The sequence below is a fragment of the Nelumbo lutea genome, chromosome 3 (genome assembly GCF_056320005.1).
Source record: "Nelumbo lutea isolate HS-2025 chromosome 3, American lotus-T2T, whole genome shotgun sequence".
In the NCBI taxonomy this organism is placed as follows: domain Eukaryota; kingdom Viridiplantae; phylum Streptophyta; class Magnoliopsida; order Proteales; family Nelumbonaceae; genus Nelumbo; species Nelumbo lutea.
Genome location: NC_142686.1, coordinates 26,153,305 through 26,175,594, shown reverse-complemented (window position 1 = coordinate 26,175,594; position 22,290 = coordinate 26,153,305). Strand labels below are relative to the sequence as shown.

The following is a 22,290-nucleotide window of genomic DNA, read 5'->3' as shown; positions in this document are numbered from 1 at the left end:
ACCACAGAAGTGCAATGCAATAGGTTATCAAAAATCTTATCCGATGAATTAAAAAGGGTAAAGATGATGTAAATTTTCAGATTTATCAAGGATAACTTACGGACCACAACTGCAAATTATATTTAGAATCAAACTTCCAAAAACATCGGTATATGACAGTACACGTGGAATAATAATGTAGTCGCTGATAAAAGTAATTTTTCTTGGCAAACCAGCTAACTAGCCAGGTTTGCTTTCTTTTCTCCATATAAATCATTAACACATATCATTAGGTATGTTTTGGGATAACAATAAGTTATTTTTTTCTATTCCAGGTCTTACCCATAAGGAGTCTAGAGTTTATATCTGCTACTATAGCTGGGGAGATTACAATCACAGAATCAACCAGCTAACTAGCCAGGTTTGCTTTGTTTTCTCCATATAAATCATTAATGCATATCATTAGGTATTTTTGGGATAACAATAAGTTGTTTTTTTCTATTCCAGGTCTTACCCATAAGGAGTCTAGAGTTTATATCTGCTACTATAGCTGGGGAGATTACAATCACAGAAGCAACACTTGTAAAACAAGTAATGTATACAACACTTTGTATGTCATAACTCATAATACCAGTAATACCATAATGGTCCTGCTTTCTTCAGTAAGGTTCAGACTTTCCTTCCCACACATTTAAGCTCTGATATTCTGTTGTCCATATTAATATACTTAAAACTCGTGATAGTTTCTTGTTCTGTGTACTGCCTTAGACATTTGTACAAAGAAATAAATCAAATGAAGGGAAGATAATGAGCTGAAATTCTTTCCATTGTTCCTGTATGATGTCATGATGCAGCTTAAATCCATACAAAGGAAAGTGTTGGTCAATGATGGCCGGGGTCATGTCAGCAATAGCTGCAATCAATAGGACATGCTGGAACATTGTTATTAACTGGGGGCTGCATATAATTCTAACACCTGTTAGTTAGGAGGCAAGTTCCTAATTCCACACAGAAGTATATTTTGAAGCCTTGGTAAGTAAGATAGAAGCCTAATAGGAATTAATTATTTGCATTACTAATGTTCAAATTCCACACATTAATGTTCAAATGAAATTTATTTTGTATTTTACCATTGGCAATTTCAAACTCTACTAACTCCAGATGATTAATGATTAATTTCTTGCCAGATTCACTACAAGGTAGAAAAGTAGAGTTCCAGTGACTTCTACCCCTAATTTGTACATCACTACCACATTTTTTTGGCCAATAACTGTGCATTTCATTAATGGAGAAAATATGCAATGATTACAATATAATAATATAGTCAATGACAGAGGAACCCTCTTATAGCTCCCCAAAAATCTTTCTTTTTCTTACAACTGCACCCAAAATAGAAGATCTCTTCCCACCCTTTTGTTTGACTAAAGCATCAGGCCAAGGAATTAGAACTACTTTTGACCCATTGTATCATCACTTCCATGTATTTTATCAGCCATCTGACCTTCCTCTCATTGCTGCAGTTCCAGATCTTTGCCTCCCTTCTCTGTAACCAGTCCATTACCAATTTGGAGTCTCCTTCAATAGTTAGTTTTCTAAGAATCAAAAGTCTTGCCCTTCGCACTCCTTTGCAATTTTCATCCATAGGCAGTTTTTGCTTATATATAGATACATTGAATTGACAAGCTATGGCAGCACAATATCATTCTCCTGCATCCACTTGGCATAATGTGGATCTATAACTTCTGGCTATACAACATCACTAATAATATAACTAAGCTTACCAAAAGAACCAATGCATTCAAGTTCTCCCCAGTACTGCTTCTAACAAGATTATAATCAAAACCTTGATTGAACTCACTTCCTATCCACAGATCTCAAAAATATCAAATCAATTCACTTGATCTACAGTCAAGATTCCTTGATTGTATACAGTGAAAACCAACCCTCCGATGGTTGAGTGCCACTTCAAGAACTACTTCTAAGGCTCCATTTGGTTTGTGGGATGGGGATGGGAAAAGGGGAATATTCTAAAAATATTCCTTTTTCCTTTATTTGTTTTGAGGGAAATAAAGTGGATGGTATGAAAAATACCTGGGATGTGGGATACCAAAACTGAGTAGGCGGGATCGCACTAAAACAATGCGACCCTGGTGAGAAAACTTTACTAAGAAAATTTATTAGGTCTTTTCAGAAAAGAGCCTCAAAAGACTCTTCTTCTTTGACCTCAACCCGTTCCAACAGTCAGATCTTCTTCTACTTCCATTGTTTATCCTGCTGTTTTGTTTTTTGTCCATTCTTCCTTCTTCCCCATCATTTTTCTTCAATTTCCAACAAAAGTTTGGCTGGAGTTAAACTCCTTTCTTCTCCGGTGACCTCCACTAGCCTTTGTTTTCATTTTTCCCGTTGATGTGTGTAGGATTTCCATCTGCAAAATTAATAAAATACACATTGGATTCCTAGATCCAACATTTTTATCCCTTTTTTTTTGCAGATTGAAGCCAAATCCACCATCATGTTTGTTGAATAAGCTAGTCTTACTTTAGTTTAGTGCCACAAGGCTGGCGCCGCCAACTGATGTTCTTCTCTCCAAAACCTTTTTTCTCTTTTCTCTCTTCTCTCTTCTCCCTCCTCTTCTCTCACTATTCTGAGATCCTTTTCTTTCTTCAGCTGCCCTCTTTGCCCATTCGTGATCAAATGAAAGAAAAGGAACTTCTGGTTGACGTGAGGAGGCTTGCTGTGTGATTCTTCCTCTACCCTCTAGGTCGTGGGCCCAGAAAACACCAAGGAGGGAAGCCAAATGCTGTGAAAGGTATTTTTATCCTTTTCTCCTCAACTTTGTGGATCGAATTGATCCTTCTGTACCCAGGTGAGTGGGTTATGCGGGTCTAATGACCGGTGACTGTTGTGAGTGTTGCTACGGGAGGTGGTAATTCCTTCAAGAGGAGTGACTTTTCTTTATCAGTAACAAGAAACTTTATTAATGATATGAACCTATGTGAAACTTAAGGTACAAAAAGGGGAGGTAAAATGTCTTAACTCCCCACCAATAGAATACAAAAAAAGAAACTCAAAAGTTAGCCCAAAAAATGGATTCCCTATTCACTCCTTGCTTGGCTAACCCATAAGCAAATGATTTAGCAGTCCTTTTCACCCAGCTGTAATGCAACACAATATCCCTACTCAGCCATTAAAATTTTTCTTTTCATTGTTATAACTCCACAAACCGCTGTCTTCTTCCTTTAGCCACCTAATCACCACCTCCAAGTCACCTTCAAGGACCAAACATTTGATGTTCAGCTCCCTTGCTCTTTAGATACCTTCCAGGGCTGCAAGAATCTCAGCCCTAAGAGAGTCTCCTTCTCCAATTGGGCCTGAGAACATAGCAATGATAGCCCCATCCTCATTCCTGAACACTCCCCCAATCCCAAAAGGCCCTAGGTTCCTTAAGTAGCTACCATCAAAATTCAGTTTTATGAACCCAGAGGGAGGAGGGGACCAAGAAGGACAACAAGTCCTCTTACATAGGGCAGAGGAAGCTATCACTTTCCAATTTCTTACCAAATCAGCCACAGAATAATCTGAGAACAGCTCCATGGTTTTCGGCCAATGGGCTACCCTTAACAGTATTAGATCTAATATGTTTTCCAGGGTTCTTTCGTTGTCTGAAAATATTCGTAAGTTGGTGACAAGGATTAAAATCAGACCAAAATAAGAAGTCGGGATACACGTTGTTAGAAATCTAGACATACTCAGGATACATATTGGGAACTTCATGGGAAGCCAAAGTGGGCGAAGGAGCTGAGTAAAAAATCAGACCAAAATAAGAAGTCGGGACAGAAAGGTCAAAAGAAGTTTAATGCAACAAACTTAGCCTCTCAGGAGCATCAATCATCAACCACTACCATGATACCTTTCATGACTGATCCCAGGGAAGATACAATTAATTCTTTCCGTGACCATTTGGAGCTGTATGGGAGGGCAATCCGCCAGATGGACTCTGCTTCTCCCCCCTCAACTTCCTTTCTGTCTACATCAGGTAATGGTAATTCTGCCACAACTTTCCACGTGTCCTCACATCCTTCAAACTCTCCTTGGATAATAGATTCTGGAGCCTCGAACCATATGACGGGTCAAGGAACCATCTCCCTTGACAAGGTGAGCCTCGAAACACATCTTATCATCTATCATCTGGTCGAGACAAGGTGAAACTTGTTGATGGTTCTTTCTCCACCATAGTTGGTCAAGGAATCATCTCCCTTCTTCTTGGACTCACCCTTTCTTATGTACTATATGTTCCAAAACTAGCTATAAACTTGTTCTCTATTAGTAGTATAAGAAATTCGTTAAATTGCTCAATAACCTTTTTCCCTTCCTCTTGTGTGATACAGGATTTGGTATCGGGAAAGATGATTGATAGAGGTTGTATGGTGGATGGTCTTTACATGCTAGATAATAAAGCTAGTCTTGCGGCTATTGAGTCTAAGAGTCTGCCTACTAAGAGTCAAGTCCATTTATGGCATAGTCATTTGGGTCATTAATCTTTTGAATCGTTCAAAGTTTTGTTACTAGATTTATTTAAGTCAATGTCAATGTCAGATTTCACATATCAAACTTGTCAATTGAGCAAACATTGTAGATATAATTTTACTTCAAGGAATAATAAATCTGATTTTCCATTCCATATTGTTTATTATGATGTTTGGGGTCCTGTTACTTTAGGTCCCCAATTTGAGGTGAAGGATCTTGCACTTTAAAAACACTGTAGTCACCCAATCTGTGATTTGGATCAATGTGAAAGTAAGTTGGCTTAACCCCTAGTTTTCCCAGTGATTTAAAAGACACGCCTCAGGTGTGCCTAGGTGCATAGAGGTCCTAGGCACACTTCTTTCAAAAGGCATGCGCCTAGGGTGCCTAGGCGTGCAAAGGGAAGCTCCGCCCCAGGACGCCCGACCACGCCCATCAAGCCAAGCCCGAACAAGCAAAGTGGAGAGAACCCCCTATTTGCTTATGTTGTTCATTCATTCATTGCAATAAAATATCTTCTTAAAAGGCAATGAAAGTTGTAAAATCATTATTTTTTATGTGAGAAATAGGAATTTCTGACCCTAACAAGGACTTGTTCGGGCTTGCCTCTAGGGGTCCGGGGGCGGAGCCTCCGGTCCAGCCGTTAAACTCAAAAAAAAAGCAAAAAGCGCAAAATTTTAAAAAGGCACACACCTGGGCTGAGGCACACCAAGTGCGCGCCTTTTGAAAGAGGTGCACCTAGGACCTAGGCGAGGCGCATACCCCAAAATGCACCTCGCATGTGCGCCTAGGCACGCCTGAAGTGTGCCTTTTAAATCACTAGGAAAACTAGGGGTTAAGCCAGCTTACTCTCCCATTGATCCAAATCACAAATTGGGTGACTATAGTGTTTTAAAAGCGCAAGGGCTAATTTGCACCTAGAGCGCACGCCTTTCTAAAAAATGCACAAAATTACAAAAAAAAATAAAAAATAAGTCAAATAAATTCAAAAGAAATTTATAAAAAAGCAAAACTTTCAAAAATACTAAACATAATAATAATAATAATAAATATAAACTTAAATTTTAAAATAAATGATTTAAAAAACCTATTATCTAAAATTAAAATAAACATAACATGTAAAGCGTATTCAAATGAAAATTTAAAAACAAAAGCAAACATATAAAGCATTTTCAATCATGTAAAACCCACAATCTCTTTTTTGACTTAATTGCATTGCTTCAAGTAGTTAATGTGATGTAAAACATATTGCATTCTTTATTCTTTGAGTCGCCTTCGTACCACACCCCTCGAGGCAAGCCCGAACAAGTGTATGTTGGGGTCTGAAATTCTTGTTTCTCACATAAAAAATAATGACTTTATAACTTCCATGGCCTTTTAAGAAACATGTCAAAAATGTCAGAAATATCATATGAAAATATTGTAAAAATTATAGACATGGTGGAAATGGGCGAGGCACATACCCCAAAATGCGCCTTGCTTGTGCGCCTAAGGCGTGCCTTTTAAATCACTAGGTGACTATTGTGGTGAGGTTATCAAGGATGTAAAGTAATCCCGAAGACTTGTGGGAAGGCACCTATATTTGTCCATGACCCGGCCAGATATTGCTTATGTCGTAGGTGTTCTTAGCCAATTCATGCATGCTCCTAAGACCACACACTTAGAGGTAGCCAAGAGAATCCTCAGATATCTAAAGAAGTTTCTAGGAGTTGGTTTGCTATTCCAGAAGAATGGGCATTTAAAGATTGAAGTGTATACAAATGTTGATTGGGTTGGATCAGTTGACAACAGAAAGTCCACTAGTGGATATTGTTCTTTTGTGGGAGGAAACTTAGTAACATGGAGAACCAAGAAACAAAGTGTGGTGGCTAGGTCTAGTGTTGAAGCTGAGTATAAAGCAATGTCCCATGTGGATAAAGAATTTGTTGAGCGAACTGGGCTGTCCATTTGATAGCCCCATGTCCTTGTATTGTGATAACAAGGCTGCCATCAACAATGCAGCCAACCCAGATCTTAATGATAAAACTAAACATATTGAGGTTGAAAAACATTTTATTAGAGAGAAACTTGTTAATAGGGAAGTGTGCACCCCATATGTTAGTTCTAAGGAGCAACTTGCAAATATATCTACAAAAGGCTTGCATCACTCGTGGCATGATGACTTATGTGTCAAAGTTGGGCATGATTGATATCTATGCCCCAACTTGAGGGGGAGTGTTGAATAAGCTAGTCTTACTTTAGTTTAGTGCCGCAAGGGCACATATGTAATTTTACATTGTTTTATTTTTTGAATGGTCGCCTAATATAAATATCAAAAAGGCTGGAGCCGCCAACTGATGTTTTTCTCTCCAAAACATTTTTCTCTTTTCTCTCTTCTCTCTTCTCCCTCCTCTTCTCTCACTATTCTGAGATCCTGTTGCGTGTTTACCGAGAAAACAGTGTTCGAACCCAAACTTGAGGTAACGTTTTCATCCCTTTCTTTTGCAAATTGAAACCATTTACTTTTGTTTTCATTCCGTTTTGGTTGTTTAATGATGTTGGTAACATGTTAGACTGGGATGAGCTGAAGATTTGGGGGAGAGGTTCAAATCTATATTGTTTCTTTGTCGTTTGACAATATAATGGAACTACTTGTTCTCTATTTTCTTATATCACTATATTTCATTTGATGAAGAAGTGGTTTAATTGAAGATTCAGTTTTAGGCTATCTTTCATCGAACAAATGCATAAGAGGGTTATCCAATATTTTACTCATTTTGCACCTGTTCTCCCAAGAAAGTCTTTCATTAAATTCTTTCATCTAGATTGGATGAATTAAGGGAGTTTTCATTTTTTGAATGGTGCAATGTCCTTTGACAACATCTGGGATGAGATCAGCCGTACTGGATTGGAGAGTCCCAATAATGGGGACCCCCAAATCTACATTGTCAGCTGGTGTACTATTTTTTCATTCCCGAGGTTCAACTAGAAGCTTACTACATAATTGGCATGTTGGGAGACAGGTTCTTTGAAGGATGTAACCAGGTCTATATCCTGAAATCTGGAATACAGAAAGGTCCAGCAGAACCCCAAGGAGGTCCCAGACGCAGGGTCTGTAGTACCAACAAAACCAGATGAATCTGGAAACAGTGAAGCTGAAGAGGAGATCATGTGCAGAGGGAAGGATTCATATAAAGAGTATATGAAGAACTTCTTGGCTGCAATCCCCTTGAGAGAATTACAGACAGATATCAAGAAGGGGTTGATGGATTCTACGCCTTTGCACCACTGGCTGCAAATTGAATTCCACTGCACAGAGTTCCGACAGCCAGCACCTGAACCTCCAGTAGTAGAAGCAATAGTGGCAGAAATGGGGGTGGTGGTAAAAGAGGTGACATGCTAGGAGAGTTGTGTAAATATTTTAGGGGAAAGTGTGACTATTCTAATCTTTTTTATTTTTCTTATAAATATGGTAGTGTGGAGTAGATTTTGAGTTAAATGGGTCAAGGAAAGATGAGCCCATTTAAGCTTTGTTTTGAGTGTTTTTTTTCTTGTAGAGTGTTCTTGTTCTGTGTGTTATAAGAGCATCTCTATCAAATGTGTGTTATGTGTCTATGACAGACCTATGTCTTATTATTTTTCCTGTTTATTCTGGGTAACAAAGGGTACTCGGATGGTGGCTGTGTACATGACTGGATTTGATGTTTATTAACTTTATTTCTCCAGATGTAATTTCCAGTATACCATTGGAATTTTTTCTCTGAACTTCAAATATCATTCCTTTCAGCGATTTAATGAAAAAAAGAATAATTTTGACTTTGAAGACAAGATAGCATGCTCTCTCATGACAAATGACTTTTCTCTTAAATAAAATTAGAAATTTAGCTTCTCGCTTTGGGCAAGTGGTTCTAAGATATGTTTATGATCTCTTGTTAATGTATCTGCCCATAAACATTGTTTGTAAATTGTTTCGTTGATGTGAAATGAAATTGCTAGTTTGCCTATCAAAAATAGCCCAATAATGTAGGCAATTCTTAATATGCAACTGGAACTGGGTCATGTTGTGAGGTTTGTTAGACCAAACTGAACATGAGTTGGATTTCAAAGTTTGAAAGTATTGCATCTAGAGCAAGTCCAGGTGGCAGGTGCATCTCAATCTAAGAAACCCTAAGAGGTCCCATGGGTTCCCTCTACTTGCTGAAAATTGACCTTAGTGGCTACACTTAAATAGCAATGAAGTATAAGCAAACCAAACATTTTTCTCTCAATTATTTATTTTCCTCCAAAACAAACATGGGAAAAGGAATTTTCTGTGGAAATTTCACACTTTCTCATCCCATCCCATCCCGCCCAAATTTTCTCACAAGCCAAAATAGAGCCCATGGTTTTGATCAATCCTAACAAAAGAGAAAAATTTCAAATGTTTTTGGCAGTTTGATGCTGGGACCATATGGAGCGGTATAAAGGGAGAAAGATAAAGAAAGTTACCCAGATGAGACAAGAGATTTCTATATTTGACAGTGGGCATGATGAGAAAATGAACAAAGTTTAAGTTGAGCTTTTCATCAGTTGGATTGTTTGGTTTCAGGATGTTTTTCATAAAAGTGGATAATATTTTCATATCATTTCATCTGATACCAATAAGCAATGAACATAAGACTCCTCAGTTCCTCTTCAATGGTATTCATAATTTAATGGGTAGAATTTGGTGATTGCAGAAATAGGTGTATGTACCAGGTCTCTCAAGAAGCAAAAATTTATCAAATTAGGAGCTTTATGTTCAAATTCAATTTCTTCATGAATTCTAGAACTTAAGAGAATAGAATTTCATGCATTTAAACAGCTAAAATTCAAAAATTCAAACATGTACTGGTGCATCCAGACTCTCTTGAAAACCACTTATCTGACAACATGGTCAAGAATACATGATATAAAACTTTAACAGGACTTTCATCAATAATATTTTTACATTTTCTCAAAAAAAAAATAGAGGTTCTCTCAGCCAACACGACCATTGTTATCCAGAAATATCCAAAAATAATTTTATTAACTGACCTAATTCATAGATACAGGAAGAAACATGCCATTCAATTTTATGCAAGGCAATATCAACTAATCAGGATATGATAAAGAAAGCTAGCATATACACTTCAGAGCATCTGTAGTCTCCAGTGTGTAACAACCCTAAAGAAGCAAATCAATAAAGAAATCAAAAATATGATTTTCTTTTGACACCAGCAAAACATACAAATACCAGACAATATCAAAAGCAAAAACAATCAGAAAAAGGAAATGCACATTAGAAATGAGACTTCCTAGTAGAGGAGAAAAGAACACTATCCACTGTCATACCTAACTCACCTCCCATCAGAACTCCCAGTAGTCAAAAGAACCTTAGAATTTGAAGCATCACATTTAAATTTTCCCCAGCTAATTGCAGTGACCCATGAACTATGAGCCTCAAGGAATCCTATGAGCATCATATCAACTGAAACCTTGCTGTCCTCAGTAGAGTAGCAGTGTGGTTCATGTATTCTCCACAAAGAAATTTTACCAGATTTGCTTCCCACTGCCAGAAGAGTGCAGTCACTGTTGAATCTATCTGTGGGTGTAATATCAGCATCAGATGATACTTGCAACAAAGGTGACCAGGCAACAACAGTTGATGATAAAATTGCATTGCGAGAAGCATACTGCCCTGCATTTAGCAATGGAGAATAATCATTTTCTCTCATCCTCTTTGGATGTTTCCCTTCAGATGTAGGCACAGAAGAAGTTTGCCCCAGACTATTTTCTCTGAGCTTCTCAGTCTTGATCCTCAAAAGAGTAACTTGCCATGCTCTTAGCTCAGCATTCCATAATGGTGCCACTCGAACTATGTTAGCATCTAATGTGAGACAGATGCTATCACCTGTAGCAAGAAATAAAAGAACATTCAGCACCATCATGATATGCCAGCAAAGTAAGACAAATATATACTGAAATAGGTGATTGCTAGACTAGGGAAACAACACATAAGTAAAAATAAATGAATATAGTACAACAGATTGTAACAAAAGTTACCAGGCACTTTGTATCAAGGTTTTAAAAACCGACCTGGAGACGGAACCGTTCTAGCTACCAGTTTCCGGGTCAGCAGTTCGACCGTCCAGTACGAACGGTTCAGACGGTTTGCATATTAGGGCAAATATTTTATATGAGACTATGAGTTATGACATTTGAGAAAGGAGAGGATGTTGTCGGCTGAGAAAGAAAAAAAAAAAAGAAGAAAAGAAAGAAAGAAAGGAGAAAGGAAAGGAAGGAGGGAAGAAGGAAGAGGAGGGTGGTTCGACGTTCACTGGCGACAACAATGGCGACGGTAACAACGAGGCGGAGGCAACAGACACAGATCTGAGATCTGAGACACGAACTCAGATCTCAGATCTCAGATCTGAGACATGAACTCAGGTCTGAGTTCGTGTGTTTCTCTCCTGCAATTTTATACTGCGAACCGCTGTTCGGGTCAAACGAGTTGACGGTTCGACCGTCCGGGTCAGCGGTTTTTGACCCAGAAGCGGGTTAGGGGTGAAACGGAACCGGTTGTTTGGACGGTTTCCAGGCCAAATGGTCCAACTGTCTAGATCAACAATGGTTCAAAAACATTGTTTTGTACTGGCAAACAAAGTCAACACCTTGGCAACTAGCATGTGTCCTTGAGGTGATAAAATACAAACATAAACATATCTGACAATGTATTTATCAATGTTTAGAAAACTGGATCGGACCAGCAATCCGGTCCAGTTGAACAGTGACCGAGGCCCTGGCCGGTTCGGTCACAACCAAGAACCAGACTTGATAAAACCTGGTGAAAACTGGATGACCGGCAAGTTTAATTGGGAAACTGGCGAATCAGCCCTAGTTTCATGAAGTCACTCGGGTCATCAAATATTTGAAATTTCAAAACGCATGTGACAAGAGTTGAATTCATGACCTCTTGTTTTTATGTATTTCTTAATTACCATTAGTCCACTTCTTTATTTGTGTAAACTAACGACTCTATTTTACATTTACATTTATATTTATATTTATATTTATATTTATATATTAATTTATTACACACATGTTTAAAGAAAATGTCAGCTCAGAAACTTGAACCTTGGTCATTTGCTTTAAAAATTAACTTGCCATCCATCCACCATATTTTGATATGATAACATTTGTAAAATATATTATATTCAGTATTTATATGATCCAATAGTATATATATACATAGCCATGTCATCAGAGTTCAACCCCGACTGAACCTTTGAACCACGAACCCCTCCCTTTTCCAGTTCTATGTCTGGTCTGGTTCTCTGAACATTGGTATTTATATAACAATTCATGGGGCCACTGGTTGGTGCAATGGTAAAATATTGTCTGAATAGTGTGAGAAAGTGATCAAAGTCTGACAACAGACACACTTCATGCTAGTATGCCAGATGATATTTTACCGTTAGTGATTTAAGTTATAAAACAACTATATTTGATATAAAGTTTCTTTAAGCTAGAAATTATATAACCACTTGAGCAAACCAAATAGGAATTAGTTATTCCCTCTTGTTTTTTTTCTTATCAGCAGTCAAAATAGATTATAAAAGCTTCCATGAAAACAAATGATAATCAAAGTTTTAAAACACAGGCATGACATGAGGCATTCCACTACCTGGAGACATGAGATGTAGTTCAGAATAGGGTTGTCAATGGGTCAGATCTACTAGACAGAACCAAACTGATTGCATAGATTCTGGTTCCATATTCTGTCCCATTGGATCAGTTCCAATTCCAGGTTTTGTGTACAAAATAGTAATTTTTATTTGGGGTTAAAAGATTTGTTCAACAAAAGGCCAAACCCTAGCTGCTCTGTCCATTTGAACTCAAAGATACAGGGAAAGTTATCCCTTCAACTTTGCCTTGTTAGTTCATCTTCAGGTCCACCTATTCTCAATCTGTGGGATCATGTGTTCTGCAAAACTAATAACTAGGGCTGTTCATAAGAAGGCCCAACCCGACCAAACCGGACAACCCGGACCGACCCAACCCGAGTCGGTCGGGCCTTCATCAGCACCGGTCAGTTTTGGGTTGTACAAATTCATTAACCGATGGTTCGGGTCGGTTTTGGTTTTCTTGTGTGAAAACCGAAACCGACCCAAACCGAACGACTTAGTTCCTACTTAGCTAAGTTGTCTCTATCCTAATTCCTAATTACAACCTAACCTAGTCTTCTAGTTAGGAATAACATTAATGGCAAGTATTGTAAGACAACTAGACAAGGAATTTTTTTGGAAAAGTTTAAAGAAAAGAATCAAAGAGTCCTAGTTTCTATAGTCTTTTACACCAAATAGGAAACCAATTAGGCAATTGCAATTAGAATTAGGTGTCCTTTTTTACTTAGATTAGAACTTAGAAAGTTTCTTGAAATATACAAATTTCAGTCTTCTTTCTCTAATACAGTTTGACTTTCTATTTTCTTGATAACTTCTGTCTTCTATTCTAATTCTAACTTGGTCCGCCCCCCTTAGCCCCTCAACTCAAGCACAATCTCTATTCTCTAATACAATTTGACTCTCAACTGAATAATCAAAATTTTAAAATTTCAAGTTCTCAAGTCTCAACTTCAAGACATCATTTGAACTTGGCTCTCCCAACTCCCATCTTCTCAAAGTTACCATGGAAAGAGTCTTGTAAGATTACCCACGGAGCAAGGAGATATTCAGTCATCTCTTTTAACTTGTGGTACAGCTGCCTTTTAATAAGATTCTGTATGTGTGCAGGCAAACACTATGTCACAATTTTAGTGAAACATGCTCCCAAGCTTCTATTTTAGTATTTTTTTCTTACTTTATCCAATGACAAAGGGGGTCTATTTAGGTGCATGAAAGATTGAAAAAATAGGAACCTGATGGACTTAGAGCCGAAACGGACCCAACCCGACTCAAACCGACCAGGTCGGCTTTGCTTAACACTGGATCAGTTTTGGTTTCCATCTCAGGTAACCCGACCAAGTCGGGTCGGTTGGAAAAACCTCAGTAAACCAACCCAACCCGACCCGTGAACAGCCCTACTAATAACACCCCTTAGTTGATTATCCATCAAGGCATATTGAAGAAAACTAAGTGATTAAAGCTTCAGGATTCTAACTAGACCTGCTCATGGGTCTGGTAGCCCAACGGGCCGACCTAGCCTGACCCATTCATGGTCAGGCATGGACAAGATTTTAGGCCCTCAAGCTTGAGCTCGGGTCCAAAACACTAAGCCCAATCCCAAGCCCAACTTGATAATATTTTATATAATTAAAAATATATTTTATAATATATATATATTTTTCTTTTCTTTGTTCCTCTTCTTTTTTTTCATGTAAACGAGATCTTTTAGTATTTTTTGGGTTTTGAGGTCGTTTAATATAAATAAATTAGTTTTATTGTTGAACAAAAATTTAAAAAAAAAAGAATCTTCTTGCCCAACTTCTTGGTCAGACTTCAGGCTTTATACGAGGGCCGAACTCAGGCTCAAGATCTAGGCCCAGTGGTAGGGTCGGGCTCATGCACAAGCCTAAACACATTTTATTAATATAGAAGCAAAGCCCGGCCTGGCCCATGAGCAGGTCAACTTCTGACCTAACCCCACCCCCTGGCCATCACACAGCTAGCCACAACACCTATGTGGCTCTTTGTTCACCCTTCAGCGAAGAAACCCTGTTTTGTGGATTGCTAGATACTTTTTCTCTTCATCACTCTGAAATACTTATTGTGATGCAGAAGTAGGTGAATGAGGCTAATGTTTTTTTTTAATCTTCTTTGATCTGCCATGTGAAAGAAGTTGTTGATCTTTGATCTGCCATGTGAATGAGGTTGTTGATCAACCCTCTTACTTATCATTTTCTGTCGATTCTAGAAAGAATATTAGTAGTTGTCTTAGTTGTTTAGTTACAAACTTACAATTGTTACAAAAACAGTTCAGATCCATTAGGTGTGGAGAGATGCTGAGGCTTTACTCCTTCCATATTATTCACCATTATTTTGTGCAGGTGGTTAGATATAATCAGGTCTTATCAGGACAGACAAGATTGTTCAGATTACCAACTGGTTCGGTTCTGGGTCTGAAATTATAGAACCTATAGGGTCTGGTTTGTGACCAGGACAGGGGGTTCTCTTATCAGCTCAGGACTGGTACACCCTGTCCCAAACCAGACCCTAACCCATTAACAGACCTAGTACACAAGATGTGTGAGCCTCCTGAGCACAAGGAGGAGGAGGAGGAAGAAAAGAAAAGGATGAAGAGGAAAGAGGATGTCATCTTGTTTTTGTTGTTTCATTTTGACAAAAAACATTTGTTTCTTTCATTTTTCTTTCCCACCCCTTCCCTTTCCTTTCCTTTCCTTTTCTTTCTATCATCTTTTCTTTTAGTATTAGGCATGCATGAAGCACCTGACATGTATGCCTCTCCCTTCCCTTCCCTTCCCTTTCCTTTTCTTTTCTTTCTTTCTTCCCTTCTTTTTGTACAAGGTACATGAGGTGTATGCCTCAAAGGCATCAACATCTCTAGCATGTGCCTCAGGGAGTTTTTGGGGCATCTCAACTGGAGGCATGCCTCCAGGTGTAGACCTCCCATGCCTAATAAAACATTGATGATAATTAATGCATACAAAAACAAAAAACTTGCAGCACACCAGTAAGAAGTATATTAAATTTTTTGATTGGTAATAATGAAGCAAGGAGTATAATGATGCAATGATAACTTACCAAAAGCTTCTATACAAGAAAAGGATCAATAGGTTGTTTTTCATCATACTTAAGAGCAAATGCAATATACTTGTTCAGGAACACAATCAGGCCAAAACATACCAGTAAGTTTCACCAGTAAAGCATGACCATTGAAGCCCATAAATAAGCCTTCCACCCATCTGCACATTGACATATAAATACCAACTCTAAAATTAATATAACACAGTTGAGAAAGCGAACTCTCAAAAATTAATTGAAATCTAGAATCAAAAAGCCTAAGTTAAAGTACAGCCCTGTAGCATTCTGCTCAGTTTGTATGCATGGTGGATCAAATTACATCATTTCATCAATCACACCCACATGGGAGAAGTAGGACTTGCAGATCTGACAAGAAACCTTGATCCCCACTAGGTAGTAGAATCCAGTGTTGGACATGGACAAGGGAGTTGGAATCTGACACGTCTATGGGACTTTAACCAGCAAGTTGAGAAAACACGAACTCACAGATAAGGCTGCAACTTGGGCTGGGTTAGCCCAAACACAACCTGAAAAAGTTGGGTCCAGCTATGTTGGATTGAAGTTTGGATTAGAGTTAGAGCTGAAAAGTATGAACCTGACTTAACTTCAGGTTGGCTTAGGGTAGACTAGAGACCTTGGCCAACCCACCCATCCTGAACCCAACTTAGCTTCATATTTGTATGTATAAATATTGTGCATGCATGTATAAATATTATGTATCTATCTGTATGTTTGTATATATCGATGTTAACAATTTCAAGTTTGAGGACGTTTTTTTTCAAAAGCAATGATAACTATGTCTTTTTACATATAATAATGCTAAAAATAAATTAACCTCAATCCTTGAGTCTAGGAAATAAGAATATTCGGCAAAAGGAAGTAAACAAGTCAGTCCAACTGGATGCCAACCCAACCTGAAACTCCAAGTCAGGTTAAGGTTAGGGTTGAGGGTTCCACAGTTCAGGTTGGGTTAGATTGACCTCAACCTGACCCAACCTGGCCTGACTAGCATCCATACTCACAGGCACATCTATGGAAAAGTATATACTAATTAAATAGTTCATATTTTTTAATTCTAACATTATACACCTGCAAAAAAAATAGTGTCTTTGTTATTATCTTTGATACTAGAAAATGGCATTCATCTTGTACATTATCTGTTCGTTTATGTCAAATAATCAACGAGATAGAAATTAAATATTATGTAGAACTCTCCTCAAGAATCCATGGAGTGTCAGCCTCCAATGCATGTCCAACATGGGCACGTCTATCTAGAAGAGTCTGATGCATGTCCAGCCGGGTTTTTAATGAAAAACCCGGAAAGCCCAATTACACTTTAATTGAGCTAATAAATCGACTTTCTGGTGAAGTTAGTTTTAGAAGATTCTTCAATATGGCTCAGTTGGTGCAGCTCAATCAAAGCTGAAGCCCTCCAAAACGGGCTCTTAGCTTCTCAGCTAATCTAAACCAACACACCACTTGGTTCTTAGCTTCACTGCCATGATCCTCAAAAATAATATCTCAAGCATGATTCTTTCACCATTTCTGATTAATTGTCTCCTTTAATGTTGAATAAAGAGGTTATTGGTAGAGCAATTCTACAAATATAAGTTCATGCAATAAAGAGAGGTGTTCATTAATCAATGATTAGCAATTGGTCAAGATAAAGTAAACAGCATTCAACACATTTAAACAAACAAAAACTTAACTGACAATTCCTTAGCAGTGCATAACAGCTATAAAGATAAAACACGCTTGTTAAGAAATCAATACAGAATAGTGAAACTGATGTAGCACCAGCTCAGTTCTAGTCCTTAGAAAATGTTGAATGGTCTTTCTGGATCAGAATTTTTTGGCTGTTTATGGCTGTAATGGCTTCAAGAAGGAATAAGATAGAAAACGTCCATAATAATCCATTGCCTTTCAGGGAATCACTCACCATAACTAGAATCACTCTAGGGCATTGGAATCACTCAACATAACTGGCATAAGCTGAAGAAAACTCAACATAATTCATTGCCTTTCTGTAAAACGTCCATACATATTTATAGACTCTAAAACCATAATAATCCTATGAGTCAAGCTGTTTGACTCATAATAGTCTTAGGAGTCAAACTGTTAGACTCATTAATCCTAATAGGACACAAAGTAAGTTGTCATATCCTATTTCAATTCAAAGAACACTCAATAACTCTAATCCTACTTATGCAATGACTCTGAAATTTTAAACATAAATAAACTATAACTAGACAATCAAACCCTATTATTGGACCCACAAAAAATTGCAAAATGACAAAAATACCCCTACTGTCAAAAAATACAGAAATACATAAAATATCATAAAATTCCAATTATGCCTCTTCAGCTACTGCATCAGAAACAAACAAAAAATTATCTGTATGCATGTATATGTGTGTATGATGAACAGAATTTATGCATCGATAGAAAAATATGAATTGCCTATGAAACTAATGAGCAGGTTCATAATTTACATTATTCATCCAGAATGAATACAGATTACCTATTATTCATAAAAGCTTCCACCACTTGCCCAATTCTGAGAACCTCCTCCACCCCATGACATTTATCCAGAAAAAGTTGATCTGGAAGATTGCCCATATTCATGGAAGGACGAATTTTTGGCAAAGGAGCATCCTGATCAGCCATAGTATTGCTGATAACGCTTGAATTTTTTGTGCTATCATTTACAGGGTTGAGATCAACCCATTCCTCTTGCTTCTCTGGAATAATAAAATGCACTAATGTGAAAATATAATAAATGCCATTTCATATGTATCTTAATCAAATTAAAAACTCAACTATACCATTATCCATCAATTCTGAGAAGCGAACAAGAGCTTTTGCACCATCCATGCATTCTATTTTTCCACTGAACCAAAAGCGCTTAGCCCCAATATGTGTTAGAACCTGTAAATCCACAGTACTATGTATAAACATTGGAAAAATGTGATAAACATATTACTTTCAAAGCACAAATAAGATTCCAAACCTCTACTGGAGATCCTTGTTTGAAAATTGAGCAAGGGAAGGAGACTACTTCTTTATATGCTGTAATCAACTTTTTGTTACATGGTAGCAAGCTACCATTTGAATCCACACCGTCTCCTCCTTGTGATATTTGGTTTGCCAAAGTTCTTGTATTGTCAACTCTGAACAGTGTTTGTTAAAAGAATTAAGATTAAAGGATAAAGAAAGAAGTGCTAAAAATGTGGGTGGTAAACCGCTTCTGTGATTTAAAAAAATAACAATGAGAAGAGAAAATAGAGTAGAGAGAAGATAAGAGAAAAGGTTTGCAGATATAACTGTAGGAAGATTCTTGGCTGTCTCTTCCTTCTATTTCTTCATTATGTAAAAATACTAGAGTAACAAATTACCCTTACAACAGCATTTACGCATGTCCAGCTGAACTTGGTAAGTACATTAATCAATTAAGCCTTTCCTACAGCTTTTCAAAGAACAAGAGGTCACCTGTTTTTACAAAAGCTAAACAAATAAATTGAAGGCTATTTTCCCCCTAATGAAGTATCTGTCTACTTCCATATGCTTTGTCTTGTCTTGCTACACTGGATGTTCGGAAAAGATAATTGTTGCCTTATTGTCAGAATACAAATTCATAGCACCTTACAGCACAACCCAACTCCTACAATACTATATTTATCCAGAAATGTTTGCATACTTTATGTTCCATTACCCTATACCCTACCTCAATGTTGGAATAATCCACTACAAACTGCTTCTTGCTCCTCCATATGACAAGGTTACCTCCGATCAAGGAAAAATACCCAAATGTAGATCACCTATTTGTAACAAATCATGCCCAGCTTGCATGTGTATGTGTGTGAATGTATTTGATCAGTAACAATGAAAATTTTACTAACCAGTAAAGTTCAGAGTACAACATGAGTGGATAGATGGTCAACCTTGGCTAACCATCCTTGTGAAATTTAGTATCAAATAACCCACCCCCACCCCCGTTGTACTATTGCCCAATACATTGACTTCTTTGTAGCCCCCTGCTCTGCCCGCCCATCAAGACAGCTTGCAAACCAAGGTGTCCATTGAATGGCTGCTCCTAATTCCTTTAATCTCTTTTGCTTCTATGATTTTGTATCTGTGCTTCCAATGGTCACTCCACATTACTGACCTTAGTGTCCCCTTCTATTATTATATTGCTGTGTCTCATTTCCTTAGCCTTTTCTAAACCTGCCAACACAGCTTTCAGTTCTGCTCTAGTTGAATTTCCAACAACTTTAGGTCCAGAATAAATTATCAAAACTTCATCCAAGTAATTTCTAACCATTTCTCCTATCCCAGAAGGGTCTGGGTCGCCTAAGCCGCACCGTTCAAAATTCAACTTGATAAATGGCATCCATAATGGGTGCCACTCCACTTGTATTTTTTACCTGTTTAGAACAGAATCAGTCAATTCCCTTCGATTTCTTTTTCTCTCTGAAATATCAGTACAAGTTTTTCATTAAACTTAAAAAGAGGTACACTTCCCTTATAACATCATCAGTCTTAGATGGGGCAAACAACTCCATAGTCCAAACGAAATATGCCACTTGGATAGACAAGTGTTTTAAAAAGCGCAAGGGGCTTTTCAAACCAACTTCTCACTTTCTCTCAGCCCCCCAGCTTGCCAACCAAGGACAATTACCCTTGGGTATTAAAGTCCCTAATGCCAGTCTCCCCCTCAATTGTAGAGCCTAGTTGGGCTCAGGAAATAGATGTTTGGTTAAGCAGGTGATGTTTGTTGAGATCATAAGATTGCTAACAAAAGTGATGAAACTATTTTTAATGTTCCTTTGGTAGGGTTGTAAGGAGAATCACAAAGACAGGTCAAATGAGAGGTTGCAACAAGAACTTCTGATGTTGTTCTAGTAACAGAAGATGAACAAACTTTGCAGTTTATGGATAAATTTGAGGTGTAGGCTTTGGAGGGAGGTAATATTGGTCTTTCTAAGCCTCAAGGGTTGAGGAGGAGGTAGATGAAGACTACCAATTGGAACCAACCCTACCCTCTGTTACCTGGAAAGGTCCTGTTCCAATTTCATTGAACCAACCCCCACCCAAGCCAGTTCCATGGTCTGGGGTTTATGCTACCTGAACCAACCGGCGGAACCGGCCTTTGTTGGGCTGGGTGGAACCAGTCTTGGTACCAAACTCAGAATCGATGTTGGAACTGACCCCCAAAGTATAGATTTTCCTAAAAACAAATCCTATATTTTGAGGAAGTTAAGATTTGAACCCACGCACTCATGGTTACAAAAGCCATGGACTAAATTCACCATTGATCCACTTAAGGACATTAATAATTTTTCTTCAACTTAATATATGAATTTATATGAGAATTACTAAGCAATGTAAATCAATGGAGATAATATTTACAAAATGTAAATTACTCAATTAGGCAACATTTTTTATTGATAAATGAGAGTAGTTTTATTAATTCAAAAAACAGCAGTACATTAAGCCTAGGAAGAGACATGAGGTGTTACCTCCCCCTAGGACAGAGTTGTAAACACCAAACAAACACAAGCCTGAAGCACAGTTACAAAGTGGCTCCAGGAACTATATAAGCAATATTGTAACATATATAATGTTTTAAACTAATTTCCATTCAATTATTATTAGTGAATGTAAACTAATGTAAATCATTTCAGCGAAGATGAAATCGAGTCAGAACTGAGGGATGACAGTGATGATGAGGTGCACATTGATGAGACATCCAGTTGAAATTTGGATGGATATTTAGAAATCATGAATAGATAGGTGGATGTGAGTAAAATTTTGGGTCTGTTTTTTCTAGGCGGGGAAGGTTAAGTAGGCTTTTAGAAAGCTGGAGGAATAAAGTAAAGAAAAAGAGAAAGTAAATAAGGCAGAAAGTGGTTTTGATTTAAGTTTTAAGGAGCTTCAAGAAAGGAAATAATTGCACTTAGAGTTCGAAGAATGTTGAGAAGGTTTCAAATGTCATCGACATTTCAGATGACTGAACTCTAAAGAATCATCATCCTATTCAGGTTACAAAGGCTTTTGCATTTTTTTTATCAGCAACACAAAATTTGATTCATTAGATTAAAAAGAACATATACAACAAGAAGTTGTGGGCAGAAAACAGAAAGCCCAAGAAGAACTCTATCACATTATTTACAAAACAGCGCAGAACATGGATTGTCTTTGAATTCCTTGTTTAGCTAAACCATCAGCCATACTGTTTCCAGACCTCCTAATCCACTTTATTTGGATTATCAAGTCTTTTGATATCTGCTTGAAGCGCCTGAACTCATTCCTTAGCTTCCATATTACCCATTCCCCCTTTTTCGCAATTTTACTAGGCTGAAAAAGGGTTTATTTGGGTCAGACCTAACAAAAAGGTGAAAAGGTCAAAGAGAACAGTCAAAATAAGTAAAAAGGAGTTTGCTCAAGTTGCTGAAGTTGTGAAATAATCCTTGCAAAGACTGTTCAACCTGGTGTGTGGGATTGGTATGGTTGCGTTGTTTAGGTTTTGTTGGTGTTTAGAGGTTAAAAGTGGGAAGGATTCAGGTGGGTGGTGGTGGTTTGTGTTTGAATGGTTGAAAGATGGCATTAGTGGTGTGATGAATATTTGCATGAATTTTCCGTTTTCTGTTTGTCTGTGTTGTGTGCGGTGGTTAGATGGATGTGGTGTTGGTTGAAGACTTTTCTTTTTCAGTATGTTCCTCTCACAGGTGATTCCTTATCACCTTGTAATTTCTTTTTTTATTTAAATGAAATCTTTACTTTATCTTCAAAAAAAATCTGTGTCAGGCAACTATAATGCTTAAAGCCTTAAACTAATCATGCAAAAAAGATGCAGAAACAGCTGGCTGTTGACTTTCTAACCAAGAGATCTCATGAAGTAGCCTTAAACGGCCTTTCAATCTTAGTTCTAGCCAACTATACTTACTTCTGTTGTTCTTTTGTTTTCCTATCCAGGTATAATCACACAATCCAAGGGTCCTCTAACCCAGTCCAGGCCCTTTACATGACAATCCAGACTTTATAATTG

The 22,290-nt window shown here is 37.7% G+C and overlaps 1 protein-coding gene across 8 annotated transcripts in view; it reads right to left on the bottom strand.

Annotated features, from left to right (window-relative positions):
- Positions 1-22,290, bottom strand: part of LOC148863772 (Transducin/WD40 repeat-like superfamily protein) — a 69,116-nt gene that overhangs the window by 19,893 nt on the left and 26,933 nt on the right. For all 8 annotated transcript variants that reach the window (XM_088980078.1, XM_088980077.1, XM_088980080.1 and 5 more), the window contains exons 9-13: positions 18,253-18,412; positions 18,068-18,170; positions 17,764-17,983; positions 15,345-15,403; positions 9,844-10,393 (exon numbers count right to left, since the gene is read on the bottom strand). In XM_088980078.1, the coding sequence (XP_088836204.1) occupies positions 9,844-10,393; positions 15,345-15,403; positions 17,764-17,983; positions 18,068-18,170; positions 18,253-18,412 (1,092 nt within the window). The remainder of the gene's footprint in view (positions 1-9,843; positions 10,394-15,344; positions 15,404-17,763; positions 17,984-18,067; positions 18,171-18,252; positions 18,413-22,290) is intronic.